The 15,338-nt window shown below is 34.2% G+C and overlaps 2 protein-coding genes across 3 annotated transcripts; both read left to right on the top strand.

The window, feature by feature from the left end:
• The first annotated feature begins 1,410 nt into the window (after positions 1–1,410).
• LOC110612339 (serine/threonine-protein phosphatase PP-X isozyme 2) lies at positions 1,411–9,646 on the top strand. Its single transcript, XM_021753095.2, has 8 exons — positions 1,411–1,718; positions 3,124–3,276; positions 6,380–6,442; positions 6,515–6,600; positions 8,063–8,138; positions 8,215–8,483; positions 8,554–8,632; positions 9,142–9,646. Exons 1-8 carry the CDS (start codon positions 1,578–1,580, stop codon positions 9,190–9,192), a joined length of 918 nt encoding a protein of 305 aa, XP_021608787.1. The 5' UTR covers positions 1,411–1,577; the 3' UTR covers positions 9,193–9,646.
• A 616-nt stretch (positions 9,647–10,262) lies between these two features.
• On the top strand, positions 10,263–15,035 carry LOC110611992 (putative BPI/LBP family protein At1g04970). Of its 2 annotated transcripts, none has more exons than XM_021752599.2 (6): positions 10,263–10,940; positions 12,347–12,486; positions 13,099–13,450; positions 13,742–13,990; positions 14,079–14,204; positions 14,557–15,035. In XM_021752599.2, the coding sequence occupies exons 1-6, from the start codon at positions 10,521–10,523 to the stop codon at positions 14,737–14,739; spliced, it is 1,470 nt and encodes a 489-aa protein (XP_021608291.2). In that variant the 5' UTR covers positions 10,263–10,520; the 3' UTR covers positions 14,740–15,035. The 2 variants fall into 2 exon arrangements, with proteins under 2 accessions (XP_021608291.2, XP_021608290.2); XM_021752598.2 differs by having other exon boundaries at positions 14,536–15,035.
• Positions 15,036–15,338: the final 303 nt, after the last annotated feature.

Here is a 15,338-nt window from a genome sequence, read left to right as displayed (position 1 = left end):
TTATAACATTAATTTTTCGTTTAGAATCAATAATTTTATAAAAAATTTAATTTAATTAACTTTTTTCTTACAATTTTTTATTTAAAATAAAAAATTTAATTATTTTTAATTTGGAATTTTTTCAATCATGCAAAAAAAATTCATCTATTTTTTTTTTAAATTATTCATTTCAGATGAAAGGTAAGTTTGAATAAGAAATTTCATTTTTAAAGTTTAATAATATAACTTTATCAAATTACTGTTAAGTAATTTCAAATTAAAATTAAATAATGATGACTGGCATCCAGAAAATAAATTCGGTTCAGAGCCTGCGAAGTTACTTAAGTCGAACAGTTCAGCTCTATAGGTTACTTAAGTCGAACAGTTCAGCTCTATAGGTTTTGATCTAGACACACGAGGCATGTTAAATAATATGTGAACCCGAGTCCAGTGAGGAGAAATTCAGTTTGTTGATGTGACGTGATAAAAGATAGCAGTTCCAATCACTTTGCAGTCGAAAAAATTAAATGGTCGCTTAGCATGAAAAGAGGTTTGACACTTTCGTACGTACGGATTTATATGACAGAAATATGTGATATGACAGAAATATGTGATATTGTGAGAAATATGTTATTGTAATAGAAAGACAATTAAACGTCGTTAGCAATAAGAAAACAGTTAAACGGCGTTAGCAAATAAAAAAAAAGGATAATATTTCTTTTCATCTAAACTCTAAACTTACAATTATACGGTAAATTTTAATTTTTGGATTTGGGAACATTGAATATTGATTAATTTCATTAATGTATATTGAAATTTAATGAAATGATTAGGCTAGGATAATATGTACATTGAAATTTAATGAAATGATTAGGCTAGGGATTATCCGTCAAATTAAGCCTTCAGATTTGAAAAGTTGGCTTTATCGCAATAATGTATTTATTACGTAAGAAAAGTTGGACAGGATATACTCCGCATTCTTTTTTCAAAAAAGTGAAACGTTTCGGTCAGTGTTAGTGATTTACTGGGAAATTAATTATTTAATTTTTATAATATATTAAAATTCATTAGTTAATTTTTATATTTTAAAAAATATATTAAAATATTTTTAATATTTTAAAAAAATTATTAATTAATTTTAAATATTATAAAAAATTTTTAAATATTTTTAATATAAAAAAATCAATTAATAAATTTTTTTAAAATTTTTTAAAAATGATTAATAAATTTAAAATCTTAAAATATTAGTAGTATTTTAATATATTTTTTAAAATATAGAGATAATTAAATAATAATTTTTCTTAATTAATATTGAAGTGGAAAAGGAAATGTTCAAACTGATGGGGGCCAAAAGCTAAAAATTTAAGGAAATACGAGCATAAAATTGTCAAAACAGGCAACTTCGAGGACTAAAAGAAAGAAGTGAACCAGAATTGTATAAATTGTACTAGTAGCAAACGGCAAATATGACAGACTAGTGAGAAAATGCTTTAAGCAGTAGAGGCAGAGCCGCTGAGATTCAAAGAGAGAGAGATTACAAATTCTCAATCCTGTAATTTTTAGGGTTTCTGAGAGGAACGAGACAGTGGTAGAGGGAGATGTCTGACCTAGATAGGCAAATAGAGCAGCTAAAGAAATGCGAGCCACTGAAGGAATCGGAAGTGAAGGCTCTTTGCCTCAAAGCCATGGAAATTCTTGTGGAAGAAAGCAACGTACAGCGCGTCGATGCCCCTGTTACTGTTAGTATTTATACATACAAATTTTCTATTCTATTTTGTTTGTATTTGTGCATTTTCGTTTAGTTTGGTTGATTCTGATTTAGATGAGAGCTTGCTATGGCTTTTAGCTTTGCAGCTGACTGGTTTCAATCTTCGTTGCAGCAATCTGTGGGTTTATTTTGTGGGTGGGGGGGTAAATTATGATTTAGGGTTTCTGAACAGAACACTGCTTTTCGCATTACATTATGGTACTTTTGGTATGCTTTTGAAGATTCAAGCGGAATGGTATCCCGGAAAGTTTTTTGAGGCTTCTCTCTTCTTGTTCTTCTTCTTCTTCTTCTTCTTTGAATAAGCTTTGCCTATTTACCATCTCTATAGGAATTTATAGTTGTTGTTGTCATAGGTTACAGAGCTCCTTGAAATTGTTGGGTCTTGGATGTCTTATTGTGCTGGGATGGTTTTGGTTTAGTCGGAGCTTATGTGGCTTTGCTGCAACAATTTCTTCACTTCATTTATGAAGCCATTTTGACTGATATTAATTATGTGACTTTTTGGGTCTTAACTAATTTTTTGGGGTTGAGGAAAGTTCTACAGCATTTTTCCGAAGTTCATTGTGTGCATGTTTCAGTGCACAGTGAAAGGCGCAAGTAATTTCTAGGAAAGGTATAGTTCAACTAGGCAGCATCAGGTTAGCATGATGTTTTGATGTGAGTTCAGTGGTGTACCAGTTGTTCCAGGTGGAGCCCTGGAGTTTCAGCTAAAAGTTTATTGAAATTGGATTAGTGACCATGTTGGGCCTGAATCTGGTCAATTTGCATGATCCTTGTACTGTTAATTGGATTGTGGTGTACTTCCTAAACTATCTAGGTCAATTTGATTTATATAATTTTGAAATGGAGCTAACCCTAATTGCTTCAAACTTTTCAGAGTGGTGCTGGTGAAAATTGTTTCCTATTTCTCCATTTTAACTTGGTGGTGCTTTTAAATCTAATATATTTCTTATATGCTCTATATTGAGGGAAGGATTTTTTCAGTGGTGCATGGTAGGAGTAGAATTTCTTATTCTCTTATGGAGCAAAGTTTTTCTGTTTTCTACATAATTGTATATATTTTATCACCTGTTTAATGTGATAAAAAAGAGGTGCTTCTCTTTTTCACATGCTCAATTGCTGAGTTCTGGCAAAAGCAAAACATTATGTTTGTTTCAAGTAATGGCTGGCACTGAATTGATTCCACTTGTTGCTTATCTATTTCATGCTGCAATCTTTTCTTTCCTGCCTAGTTAAATAGAAAGTGCCAATATATCGGCCAAGGTTTGCATGGAAATAATCCACCTGGAATATATTTTTTGGTTAATGTGCAATAATTGTGCTAAATTTTGGATACCTTGTACTATATATTTAACGATTGCTCTTTATGTGCACAGATATGTGGAGATATCCATGGGCAGTTCTATGACATGAAAGAACTTTTCAAAGTAGGAGGGGATTGCCCTAAGACAAATTACTTGTTTCTTGGAGATTTTGTTGACAGAGGATTTTACTCTGTTGAAACATTTCTGCTTCTGCTAGCCCTTAAGGTACTGTCCTTATCTGTGGGAAAATATGTTTTTTGCTTTCTGTTTTATGTCTTATTTTTCCCATTTGTTCAGATTAGGTGGATTCCTTTACATTTATCTAATTTTAAGCAGAATGGTTGTTGACTTTGTAGTAGCTGTTTGTTCTGATTATGTCTTATGATGCTGCTGTGTATGCCAGCGTTTGGTTATCACATCTATATTGTGATTAACTCTGGAGTTCTTATGCAATTTATTCAAGCAATTTGAATAATTTTGTGCTACCTTATCTCGACAATATGTATGATGGTAGTGGCTTTATTAAAATGTGTTTTCCCTTTCTCCTAAGGCTTAATTGAAGTAATTGCATAAGAAGATACGTAAGTGCTGTCATTTATTGTGTCTGTGTTTGTTAACTAGGCGCAGGGTTTACGAGGCCCTTGAGCTAGTGTCTGCAGGGATGAGGCAGGTGGCATCATGGACTAGAGACTACTAATGTTGATACCAATAATTTGCCATGTTCCTAGTTGTTCAGCATTCAATTACTAATATTACTTACTTCTATCAAAGAAACTCATGGTTATGAGAAAATCATGTGATTTATTAGGAATCAATGTTTTTTTTTTAATGCTTGTTTAAAGGGGTGGTTTATGGTCATTGATAGGACGCCATTCATGTCCCATATCTTCCATTATAAATATGGACTCTTATGTATAATGACAACACAAATGAATAAATTAGCCCTTTCAGATGTGTCCATGGGTCTAGGCTTTTGGTAGCCAAGCTACTTTTATCCTCTTCTTGCTATTTTCTCCTATCTTTTCTGTTATTCTAAAAATCAACATGGTATCAGAGCCTTAGGACCGGTACTGCCATTTGAAGGAGGTCTTCTGGAAGGCAGTTGACCTCACTTCCCTGTCCAATAGCCATGTTGGTCATCAATTGCCTTCTACATAGAGCCATCAGCTGAAAGTCCATGCTCTACCATGCATCACCACAAACTTCTGCCCTGTACATGTGTTGGCATATGAGGAGCTGCCAGCTGTCTTTTTCTGATGGAATCAACTCTAGCCACTTGCCTTGATAAAGTGCCTCAGCCTGCTTCTATTCTTCATGTGGCTTCCTTGAATCCTCAACAATTCAGCATAACAATGGCCTTTTCACTCTGCACAATTATCATTTTCAGTCTTGGTCTATTTTTTGGCTCATCCTGCTTGCTGAGTACTTTGAATTTGGCTTTCTGCTACTATTGAGGTTAAATACCACTTTATCGGTAGTATTTTTTCTACCTTTACTTCAGTTTTTGACTGTCATTGTTCTGCATTTATTTGTCTAAAAGCCACCTTCTGTTCTTGGTTGGATCATTGTTATAATCTACTGCTTCAATTTGCTGCTTGCTTTGGCAATCTAATGCTGGCTCAATCCCCTTGCTTTTGTTTTTGCTGATTTGCTTGCTTTGACTTGATGTTGGCTGTCTATTTGTGGCTCACCTCTCCCACTTTTCTGCTGATATCTAGAATTCAGTTTATGCACTGTTTTTGGTCTTGGCTTGCTGTTTCTATTTTCTGTTGAACAGTTTGAGTGCTGTGACTTTCTTCAACTTCTGCTACAAATTTTCATTTGTTGCCATCTCTACTCACTTTTTGAAGCCTTGTACCTTAAATCCTTTATTGTTTATTTCTCCTCTTATTAATTTCTTCGCGGTTTCAGCATGTTCTTTTCTTTTCCTTTCATCCATTGCTTCATTTTTATCCAATTTCAACACCAATAAGCATTCTATTCAATCATCCTTCTTCACCATTTGCAAGTTTGGCACTTTATCATCACTCCATGCACAACTTGTGGGAAAAGTATTGAAGAATCTCATGTTAAGAGAAAATCATGTGAATCATTAGCAAAAGCATTGGCTTGATTAGTGCTTGTATAATGAGTGATTTAGCAGTCATCAATAAGATGCCTTGTGCACCTTGTAAACCCTACTGTAAAAGTGGACTCTTATGTTGATGTGTTCTGAATTCTAATACAAAACTGATGTCCCTAAAAGACACCAAATAGAGAAATTCGTTAGGTAGCCTAGAAGCACTAAGGTATGTCCAGCAGAAGTTTAAATTTTGATGGAATAAACAAAATATAGCGCAATGAATAAGAAAGAAAAGTTGAAAACAAAAAGGAATATTAGTTAATCAACAACTGAAAATTACATAACATAGAGGGTTATTTATAAGTTTATGAAAGAATCCTACTTAATCAACTGCTAAACCCTACAAAAATAATTTAACTACCTACTTGAACTAGGAAAATACAATGTAACTTAACTAGAAAGTATAAACTAAATAAGAAACAAAAATAGAAGTCTACTTGCTGCCATAATTAGTTGCACGTGCCAAAGGATAAAGAATTATTGGTAGTTTTTAACTCAAGTTAGGACTTTTAAAAGAACACAAACACATGACAAAATTCATCGAGAACGCAAACACATGACAAAATTCGTCTATCTCAGTGGCTGGCAAAAGTCCTTCATATAGGAGAATCTTTAGTCAATGATGTCTATTTAACTCATAACCCATATAGGATTATAAGAAACATCAAAAAATTTTGAGATGGCCCCACAAATTTTAAGACAAATATGAGATCTTCCACACATTGCCATATTGAATTTGAGTGGAAATTTTACATTTGGGCTTGGCCTTCTTCAACCCAAATAGGCCCAACCCCCTTGATCTAATTGAAACCAAATTCTTACATTCCATTTGCGCACTATGCTTCCACGTCACATATTTGTGATTGACATACTTCGAGGTTTCATATGTGGTGCCTAAATGTGTCCCATGATGTTTCACATCATATATATTATGTTAACACAGGTGTGTGAAATGAAGCTGTTTGATGTTTTGTGTATGGATTGGATATGGTTTTCAGTATCTGAACTTCGCATATCCTTCTCTTGTTATGTTATCATATCTTCTCAGTTATTCTAAATTTCAACAGCCGCTACTATTATTGTTAATCCTAGTTATTTACATTCTGCTGCCGCTACTATTACTATGAGTGTTTTGTCATCTTACTTCTTCTTCTTCCTTACTTTCTGCTACTACTAGTATTGATATTGGCAATTTGCATTTATCAGGTGAGATATCCAGATCGGATAACCCTTATTAGAGGGAATCATGAGAGCCGTCAGATAACACAGGTTATTTATTTAACTACTCCTTTTTTTACATACTATTGCTTAAAGTTATTTATCAGCTATCCTTCTTCTCAGGTGTATGGATTTTATGATGAGTGCCTACGTAAATATGGCTCTGTGAATGTTTGGAGATATTGCACAGATATATTTGATTACTTAAGGTATGTCAATGTGGATTAGAGAAAACACGGGGCTCTTTTCTGTAATCAAGGTTGAATGATGTAAAATTATGGATCCATTGCGCTCTGTGGGGGATGTTTGGGCATATGTACAATTTGCAAATCATGATGAACTTACTTATCCTACATCTTTTGGGTGATCAAATAAATTTTATTCATTTGGATGGTTATAATCACCCAATAAATTTGGATGCTTACACCTGAGATAGTCTTCTGTAGGAGCAATCAACAAATGCTTTATTTTTCTGGCATTGCTAAAATTGATTTCCAGACTCCCCCATTTCTGCGAAATCAGATGCTCGATGTTGGTCTATGTGGATAATACTTCTCTTGTGCATAATTGAGTTTCAATGGCTGGGAAGTCAGATTTTAGTGTGGCTTATATTTCTTTTTTGCGTAGTAACATACTTCCAGCATACTATTGTGTCATCCAACTGGCAGGTCCCTGATTTTGATTTGCCTACTTGGTTATTGTTGGGAACAAATCAAGGTTGTTAAGCTCGCATTTTTAACCTAGAATAATGAGGGATGTATAAACTTGACTTGTAAGATCATAACCATGTAAAATATTCTTTAAAAAAAACTATTTCCTGATGTTATATATGACCTTTTTAATATATTGTTAAGTCTAGTATCCATGCTATTTTAATTTTAAATGTAACATTTTCTTCACCTAGTTATAGATATGAGAATGATTAAAATTATTTAACAATTTAATAGGTTGATTTATGTTTTTTAAGCTTCATATTTGAAGGCATGATCCATCTTTGAGAAGTTGTGAATACAAATAATAGAAATACATTTACTATGAGAACATTATATTGAATAATATATACAAATTTGCTCATATTTATGATAATAACAATATTGCAAATTTTGCTAAAAAATATAGAAAAAATTATAATGTATATGTATGATATATTTAAAAACTTGAAAATCTAGGATTAATGTAAAAATAAACAAATGGGGTAATTATTCTGATAAGTTAAAAGGTAGTATTTAAAATTTAAATATATAAATCGTGTAGTTGTAAGCTTCTATTGATTTCATTATTTGATTTATCTCATTTCTGATTTATCTACATTTTGATAAGCTTTGATGATTACAGCTTGAAATATGTAGGAGTTCACCATTTTAACTACAATGAAATATATACTAATCTTCCTTATATTGTGTCTTAAAAATGTTCAGTTGTCTTATGACAACTCTATTGAACTGATTGTCAATGAGTAGGTACTGCTTGCATTATTAGGCTAAACATTGCTAACATTGAGTTAGCAAGTTTTACTGCATTATATACTGCCTTCCCCTGTATCATGGCAAACAGCAATTGGGCTTCTGGTAGTTACTTGTAATGATGTTTATCTTCCCTTTTCTTTTCATTTTTATTTCCTCCTGTATCTTAAGTTGGTTCCTATAAAGCTTGCTACTCCTGATTTTACAGTTTGTCAGCTCTCATTGAGAATCGGATTTTTAGTGTTCATGGTGGTCTGTCTCCTGCCATATCAACATTGGATCAGGTAACAATCCATTCTGAATGTTCACTTGCTTTTCTGAAGTTATACATAGGAAATTACCATTGAGATCCTTTTCCAGATCCGAACAATTGATCGAAAGCAAGAAGTGCCTCATGATGGTGCCATGTGTGATCTTCTATGGTCAGATCCTGAAGATATTGTGGATGGTTGGGGTTTGAGTCCGCGTGGTGCTGGTTTTTTATTTGGTGGCAGTGTGGTCACTTCTTTCAACCATTCAAACAATATAGACTATATTTGCCGTGCCCATCAATTGGTAATGGAAGGATACAAATGGATGTTCAATAACCAAATAGTTACTGTCTGGTCGGCTCCAAACTACTGTTACAGGTAAATCGGCTTCTGAATTTCTCCCTTCGTCTATCTCATACTAATGATTTCTCTATTGGATTTGCTACAGATGTGGTAATGTGGCTGCAATCTTGGAGTTGGATGAGAACCTTAACAAGCGATTTCGTGTTTTTGAGGCAGCTCCACAGGTTGGTATATGTTATCCAAAATTGATCCCATAAATGGAAAAAGAAACTGTTTGGCATTGATCATTCTAAGTATAAGTGGGGCAGTATGAAGGCTTATTGACAATGGGCATGTGATATTCTTTGTTATTACAGGCATACAGTGGTTGAAAAATGCAAAAAATCATTTAACAAATGAGTAACTGTATGCTGTGCAGTGTTATTGTAAAGAATTCGATCTGATGCTAATGCTATGATTTCTATCGTATGCTTTCTGTGTCTACATCCTTGTGAGCTTCGTGAACTACTAGCACTATAAGATTATTGATATGCTTCTCTGAGAGACCACCGAGTGTGTATGCAAATGCTCGAGTAGTTTAAACATATAGGGTTGCTGTGAGGTTGCGTTCTCTGTCTCATCAATTGCAATTTCTGATTTTACTTGTCCTTCAATGCCCCTTTTTTTTTGTGTGCGTGTGTTTACGTGTCTGATGTACATTAATAAGCCACTGAAAAGTTCAAATTAAATGCAGGAATCAAGGGGCACGCCTGCAAAGAAACCTGCACCCGATTATTTCTTGTGATAAAATTGGCGAAGCCATTTTTTATTAATTACCAATGGGTTGATGACAAAGAAAGATCGACTGTAGCATGGCGAAGGAAATCAGGAGCAATACTAGAAGATCCAATAGGGATGTTGCCCTGTAACCAGGCAGGGTTGAGCTTTCTGGTTCTTTTATACATTTGGATTATTGGGGTTTGCTTTCTTGTATTCCCACTTCTACCACCGTTGATTTCTGTGTAATAGTATTTGTATATCATGCCTTGTGCGAGTGGGTCATTGAAATATAGGACATCTATCCTTCCTCAACTCTGGTGGGGGTAAATGGGTCTTGTGGAAGGAGACTTTGTTTTTTTTTTTTTTTTTCACAGAAAAATATTAGGTTAGGAACGATGAGGAAGCAAAAGAGGTATATGAAGCTCTCAAATTTGTTATTTGCCCTTCAGGACAATAAAAGTTGTGATTATCTTCCTTTATTTGTATTTTTGCGTGGTACCATGCTAGTGTTAACAAGATGACAGGATTGAAGCAGAGGTTCACATTCCAAGTATTTGTAGGATTTGTTCATGATGATTTCTACCTCTCTTTTCGTGTGGGTCTTCCAAGTGAGATGGTTAAGGGCATCTACTAGTTTTAATCCCCTGGAGGGAGTAGCGAGAACATGAGGCCTCCTTGGTCATCGGGAAAGGATGGCTTATGACCATGATTGCCAAGCTCTCCTGTTTCTTAAAACGCAGATTTTCAACAGAAGTTCAAGTTCCTGCAATTGATCTTTACTCGTTCACTGATTACAAATAATTCCACTGGATATGTGTAGGTTTATGCAGTTGTCCAATGGAAATGCTACCAGTTGGTGTGCTGGTATCATGTTGGTTTCATAGAATATTTGTCAAAATTCATCCTCTCATGTGAATTATCTACTAAAAAGTTTGTTCTTTTCCTTGTTTTTTACACTAGAATTGGTGAAAAACCTTTCGTGGAAAGGGAAAGGAAATCGAGTTTGAGTTTATGGTTTAATTTAATGGCTTCTGTTGTTTAATCAACTATTCCCTTGTTGGTCGTTCGTATAGATTCTTCTGTTGCCGGCAAAAGAAGAATCACGCGCCTTAAACATCGACAATAGACCGTCTCTGTAACGCGAGCTAGACGCGCGTGGTTCTTGTTGTCAGCTCTTAAAATCCAAGCCGACTATAAATCAAAATAATGGACTTCACGCCAAAATCTTTAAACCCGTTTCGTGCACGTATGACCTGAACCCTTCGCCCGTTGCTTTCGCCCAAAAGGTTTTCTTAGCTGCTTCTCTCAGTGGATTTTCATGGTCTGTTTTATGATTTAATCATCTTATCTTACATGGATATCTTCTTGAATTTCATGGCATCCCTTATTTGCTTTCTAGTTTTGTCACTTGTATTGATTCCTGCAAGTACCCACCCACAATCCAATGAACAAGGATATACATCTGTGATCTTGTCGGATAAAGGCATTGATTTTGCCAAGGATATGCTAATAAAAAAGGCAGTATCCTCCATGATTCCACTTCAACTGCCAGACATAGAGAAGTACGTGAAAATCCCACTTCTGGGCAGAGTCCATGTGGTTCTTTCAAACATCACCATTAATAGTGTGATTGCTCCTTCATCTGTTGAAACCGGAGCGACAGGTATAGTTCTACTTGCTTCAGGTGCTACCGCGGATTTGACCATGAATTGGCGGTACTCTTATAAAAGTTGGATAGTTGTTATTTCGGATAGTGGAGATGCCTCGGTTAAGGTAGGCAAGGGCAAAATTCTTTTTGTTGGCTTAAGAGTTTAATAAATGTTTATGTTGTTGATTGCTTTGTTTTGTTCTTTGATGTGACATTATCGTTGCAAATTTTATCAAGCTTGAGAAGAAGAGACGTGTATTAAGATTCATTTTCAAGGTTGTGCCACTGGGGAATTGTGCATCTGTTAAAATTCAATTATGCTAGGGAAGAGGGAAACATTAAGGAGGCAAAAGGTTAGCATTTAGCAATGTTACTTGCATAATTTAATGAACTAAAGTCGAAGTGCATATTAATTTATGATTTTGGTGTTCTGACACAAGAGGGATACAATATTACTGGAGAGTTCATAACCTATCTTGTCAAATCCTTAATGGGGCTTGTGACTAACCCTTGGTTTGGATGCTTCAATGTGTGAGGAAATGAAGAGACATTAAAAAGGAGAAATGAATAGAATGAGAGAAATGCAATCTCTCTTGAAGGGAAAGATGAGAAATGACTATTGTATATCGTTACAAACTAAGAAAGAGAGGTTTAGAGAAATGAATACACATAACACTCATTCCTTTTCAATTTTTTTCTCCATTTTTCTACCGATTTGGAGAGAAATGCTTTGGGTTAAATAGAGTTGAAGAGTTTTTTTTTTTCTCATCTACCTAATATGCAAACAAGAGAAACTAAGGAAATTTCTTTTCTTTTCTCTTCTCTCCATTTTCCTCAATCCAAACAAGAGTAAATGACCTTCTTTAAGTTGCAAAATACAAAAGCCACTTCTATTATGTAATTTCCATGATATTATTTCCACTTAATACATCTGAGAATTTCTTTATTCTTACACCTCTGCTTGGCTACGCATTCCCATGTTTCGGAGAGTTCCAATATTAAAAGCTTTTTAGTGACCTATTCAACATTCGATGAAGAGCAGTTGATTATATAACCACTCTAGTTTTACATCTTCTGAATAGCAAAGTGTGCAGTTTATCTTATTCAATTTTTTAAGAGAAGCATCTGCCCTTACCGAGGGCTATTACTTCAGGGAACTGAAAAAGCAGGCAGCAAGTACAATGGTCATTATCTTCTTTGATGCATTATTGTGATGAAACTGGGATGTGAGGGATGTGTATGCATCATGAGCATAGAGTTCTAAGTTGCAGAGTCAGATTAATTAACCTATAATAAAATGAGTGCAATAGTCAAAGTCAAACAACAAAGAATTAAATATGCAGTACAATAAAATACTAATTTTGCTTCTGTTATCATTTTTATGGTATTTACTTTCATAGGAAAAAAGGTTTTGTGATGTGTCATTTATTTTCTGTCATTTTAATTTATTTTTTTTTCATATGTGGCACAATAAAAATCTCTTTGATTTTCAAATCCATAAAACAAAAATGATGACTTTGTTTCTGCAAAGGTTAAAGATATGGAAGTTGGGCTTACTGTTACTTCAGAAGAACAAGATGGAACCCTCACTTTGTCTCTCTTGGATTGTGGATGCTATGTGAAAGATATCTCTATTAAGATGGATGGTGGAGCATCTTGGCTTTATCAAGTGTAAGCTTCCTCTCTCACACCAGTTAATCCTTGAGAAACTAATTGTTTCTCTTGTTCTAGTAAAGACGGTAGTCTCACTTGATACTTTTAGGTGTTTCTTCTTCTTCTTCTCTTTTTTCAAAAAAATAAAATAAAATAAAGTTACATCTTCCTGCAATAGATCTGGGGGAAAATGTTTCTAGATTTATACTGTTCGTTGTGTCCTATATAGTTATTGGTCGAACCAAAACAAAATACTTTTTCGTGGTATGTGTGACTTGTTGGATATAGATCCAAAATTTCACTTATTTCAATTCCTTAGAATTTGTTGTTGCTATTCCTGTTGGTATTAAGATATCACTGCATATGGATGTTCTATCTGTCTCTCCTGGAAAATGGATATCTCCATAAAAGATTTTAAGTTCCAATACTAAACAAATTATACTGCATAATATGATCTCAAATTTAGTTTTTAACTACTGGTTATGGTGACGGCCCTAAAAGGAAGAAGCATATGGATGTCCAAAGTAAAGGTTAACTATGGCATTGTACAAGACAAGACAACACTACAGCAACGTGCAAGTTATTTTGCTGGTTATATCCCAATTTCAATTTTATCCTCATGTCTTGCAGGGTGGTAGATGCTTTCGAAGGTCCAATAGGATCTGCAGTAGAAAATGCTATTTCTAAGAAAATCAAAGAAGGGATATCAAAACTTGATTCCCGATTACAATCACTTCCAAAACAAGTCTCAGTAGATCATGTTTCTGCAATGAATGTCACTTTTACAGGCAACCCTGTTTTGGTTAATTCTTCAATTGAAATTGATATCAATGGTCTATTCATGACGAGGGACAATGTTTTAATTCCCAGTTATTACTACAAGGGATTGCAAGCTTCTGATTCATCAAACTGTCCAGCTAAGATGATTGGAATTTCATTACATGAAAATGTTTTTAATACAGCTGCAGTAGTATATTTCAATGTAAGTTCTTGCTCAACTACATTATGAACTTTGACATGATAACACTAGTACGTACTGCATCCTTTTTCTCTTTGAGAAGTTTCTGTAAAATTAGTAAAACGATCTTTCAAAATAAATGGAAAAAACAGGCAGAATGTAATTGTTTCATATTTTCTATTTCAATAAACATAGTGCAAACTCATATACATCAGCCATTGTGCACTCTCATGGAGATGTGCTATCGCATGACATATAATGTTATTGTGGTTAAGCAGTTAAGCTCACAGTTCTTTGGCTAATTTCTTCGGTCAGGCAGGTTATATGCATTGGACAGTGGATAGATTTCCAAATCAATCCCTCTTAAACACAACAACATGGAGATACATATATCCTCAACTCTACGAGGTGTATCCGAACGATGGCATGAAACTTAATATATCACTAACTTCTCCTCCAGTGATTAAAATTGTGGAGAACGACCTTGATGTGACCATTTATCTAGATGTGACAGTTAATGTTTTGGATGCTGATGAAGTTATACCAGTTGCATCTGTCTCATTGGTATGTAAGATTATATTTTCTTTCCCTTTTCGCTGTAATTTCACAAACTACTTCTCATTACCTTTTATCCACTCACATTTTGGTGCAGGTAGTTAATGCTTCATGCTCTCCACATATTTTGAGAAATAAGCTAGCCGGTATCCTCAAGTTGAAAAACTTTACTGTGTCTTATAATTGGAGCAATATAGGGGACCTGCATGTGCCTCTAGTTTCGGTATGTTAATACTGAATCTCACATTGGATTTGTTGATATATGCAACTTTTAATCATTGGCCAGTTTGCGCTTTAGTCAATTTTCTATGTTATTGTCGTCTGTGTTGAGGCTATGGGTTAAAGCTCGAAGCCATGCGCATGATTGAACATGTTACCTACAGTGTACATATTTCCCTAAGCATTGTTATTAATTCATAATATTTTCTATTAAATGGGAATGGAAACAAGATTCTGTCTGATTTCTCTTCTTTGAAGCATCATCTCTTGTGAGATTAACTTGTTTATTTCTGGGGTGACTGGTAAATGGTATCTAAATCAGTCTAATCTCACAGAGCTTTTGTTACCATTCGCAGCCGATAGCTTATGCAGTCGTTGAAACCATCTTCCTTCCATATGTGAACTTACCCCTCTTGAAGGGGTTACCATTGCCATTTCTTCATGGATTTACCCTTAAGAATGCTGAAATCCATTGCATGAAATCCAAGATGATGATATGCAGCAACCTTGCCTTCTCACAGCAGTACCATATCAGTTAGCAGTCAATGGATCAGTCCACTTCAACCAGATGCTTAAAGTTGCATATTTTCATCTGTTGTGTTTGATGTGTATATACACATGATGGTGTAAATTAAACACAAAAATCAATTCAAATCCGTAATTTAGCAATTATTGATTGTTTTGGATTGGAAAATAATTCATATTCCTGCTGTATGCATGATTGCTGAGTGCCTGCGTCTGGGTAAAAATACCCTAATCTGTTTTTATGTAGTCTTTTTCTGGACATGATTGTATGTACATATTTTTCACATCTTTAATCCAGTTACAGATTAAATGATTGGCTTCTCAATATTATTGTTATTTTATTATTATAACACATTATCTTTTTATAAATAATCAGTATTATGTCTGATTTATTTCCCTTAAATGCTTACAATTTTATTTGTTGTTATAAATCATATTTAGTAACGCTATATTTCATTTGCATTTTCTTTGAATTCTAATGAAATTAATGCATTGGTTAAAGATATATCACTTCTTACTAAATTTAGATTAATAATTTTCATATCGCCGGTCTGATTTGATTATATTTGGTATTTTTAATATTTTGACTCCATTTGATTATCTTTCCAAAGCG

This window comes from Manihot esculenta, chromosome 3 (genome assembly GCF_001659605.2).
Source record: "Manihot esculenta cultivar AM560-2 chromosome 3, M.esculenta_v8, whole genome shotgun sequence".
Classification (NCBI taxonomy): domain Eukaryota; kingdom Viridiplantae; phylum Streptophyta; class Magnoliopsida; order Malpighiales; family Euphorbiaceae; genus Manihot; species Manihot esculenta.
This window is presented reverse-complemented; position numbering and strand designations above follow the sequence as displayed.

Coding starts and splice junctions, on each gene's coding strand:
- LOC110611992 (XM_021752598.2), top strand. CDS start 10,521: ATGGATATCTTCTTGAATTTCATGGCATCCCTTATTTGCTTTCTAGTT. Junction 10,941..12,346: donor GTGGAGATGCCTCGGTTAAG/GTAGGCAAGGGC, acceptor GTTTCTGCAAAG/GTTAAAGATATGGAAGTTGG. Junction 13,451..13,741: donor CTGCAGTAGTATATTTCAAT/GTAAGTTCTTGC, acceptor TTCTTCGGTCAG/GCAGGTTATATGCATTGGAC.
- LOC110612339 (XM_021753095.2), top strand. CDS start 1,578: ATGTCTGACCTAGATAGGCAAATAGAGCAGCTAAAGAAATGCGAGCCA. Junction 6,443..6,514: donor AGAGCCGTCAGATAACACAG/GTTATTTATTTA, acceptor CCTTCTTCTCAG/GTGTATGGATTTTATGATGA. Junction 8,633..9,141: donor TTTTTGAGGCAGCTCCACAG/GTTGGTATATGT, acceptor AATTAAATGCAG/GAATCAAGGGGCACGCCTGC.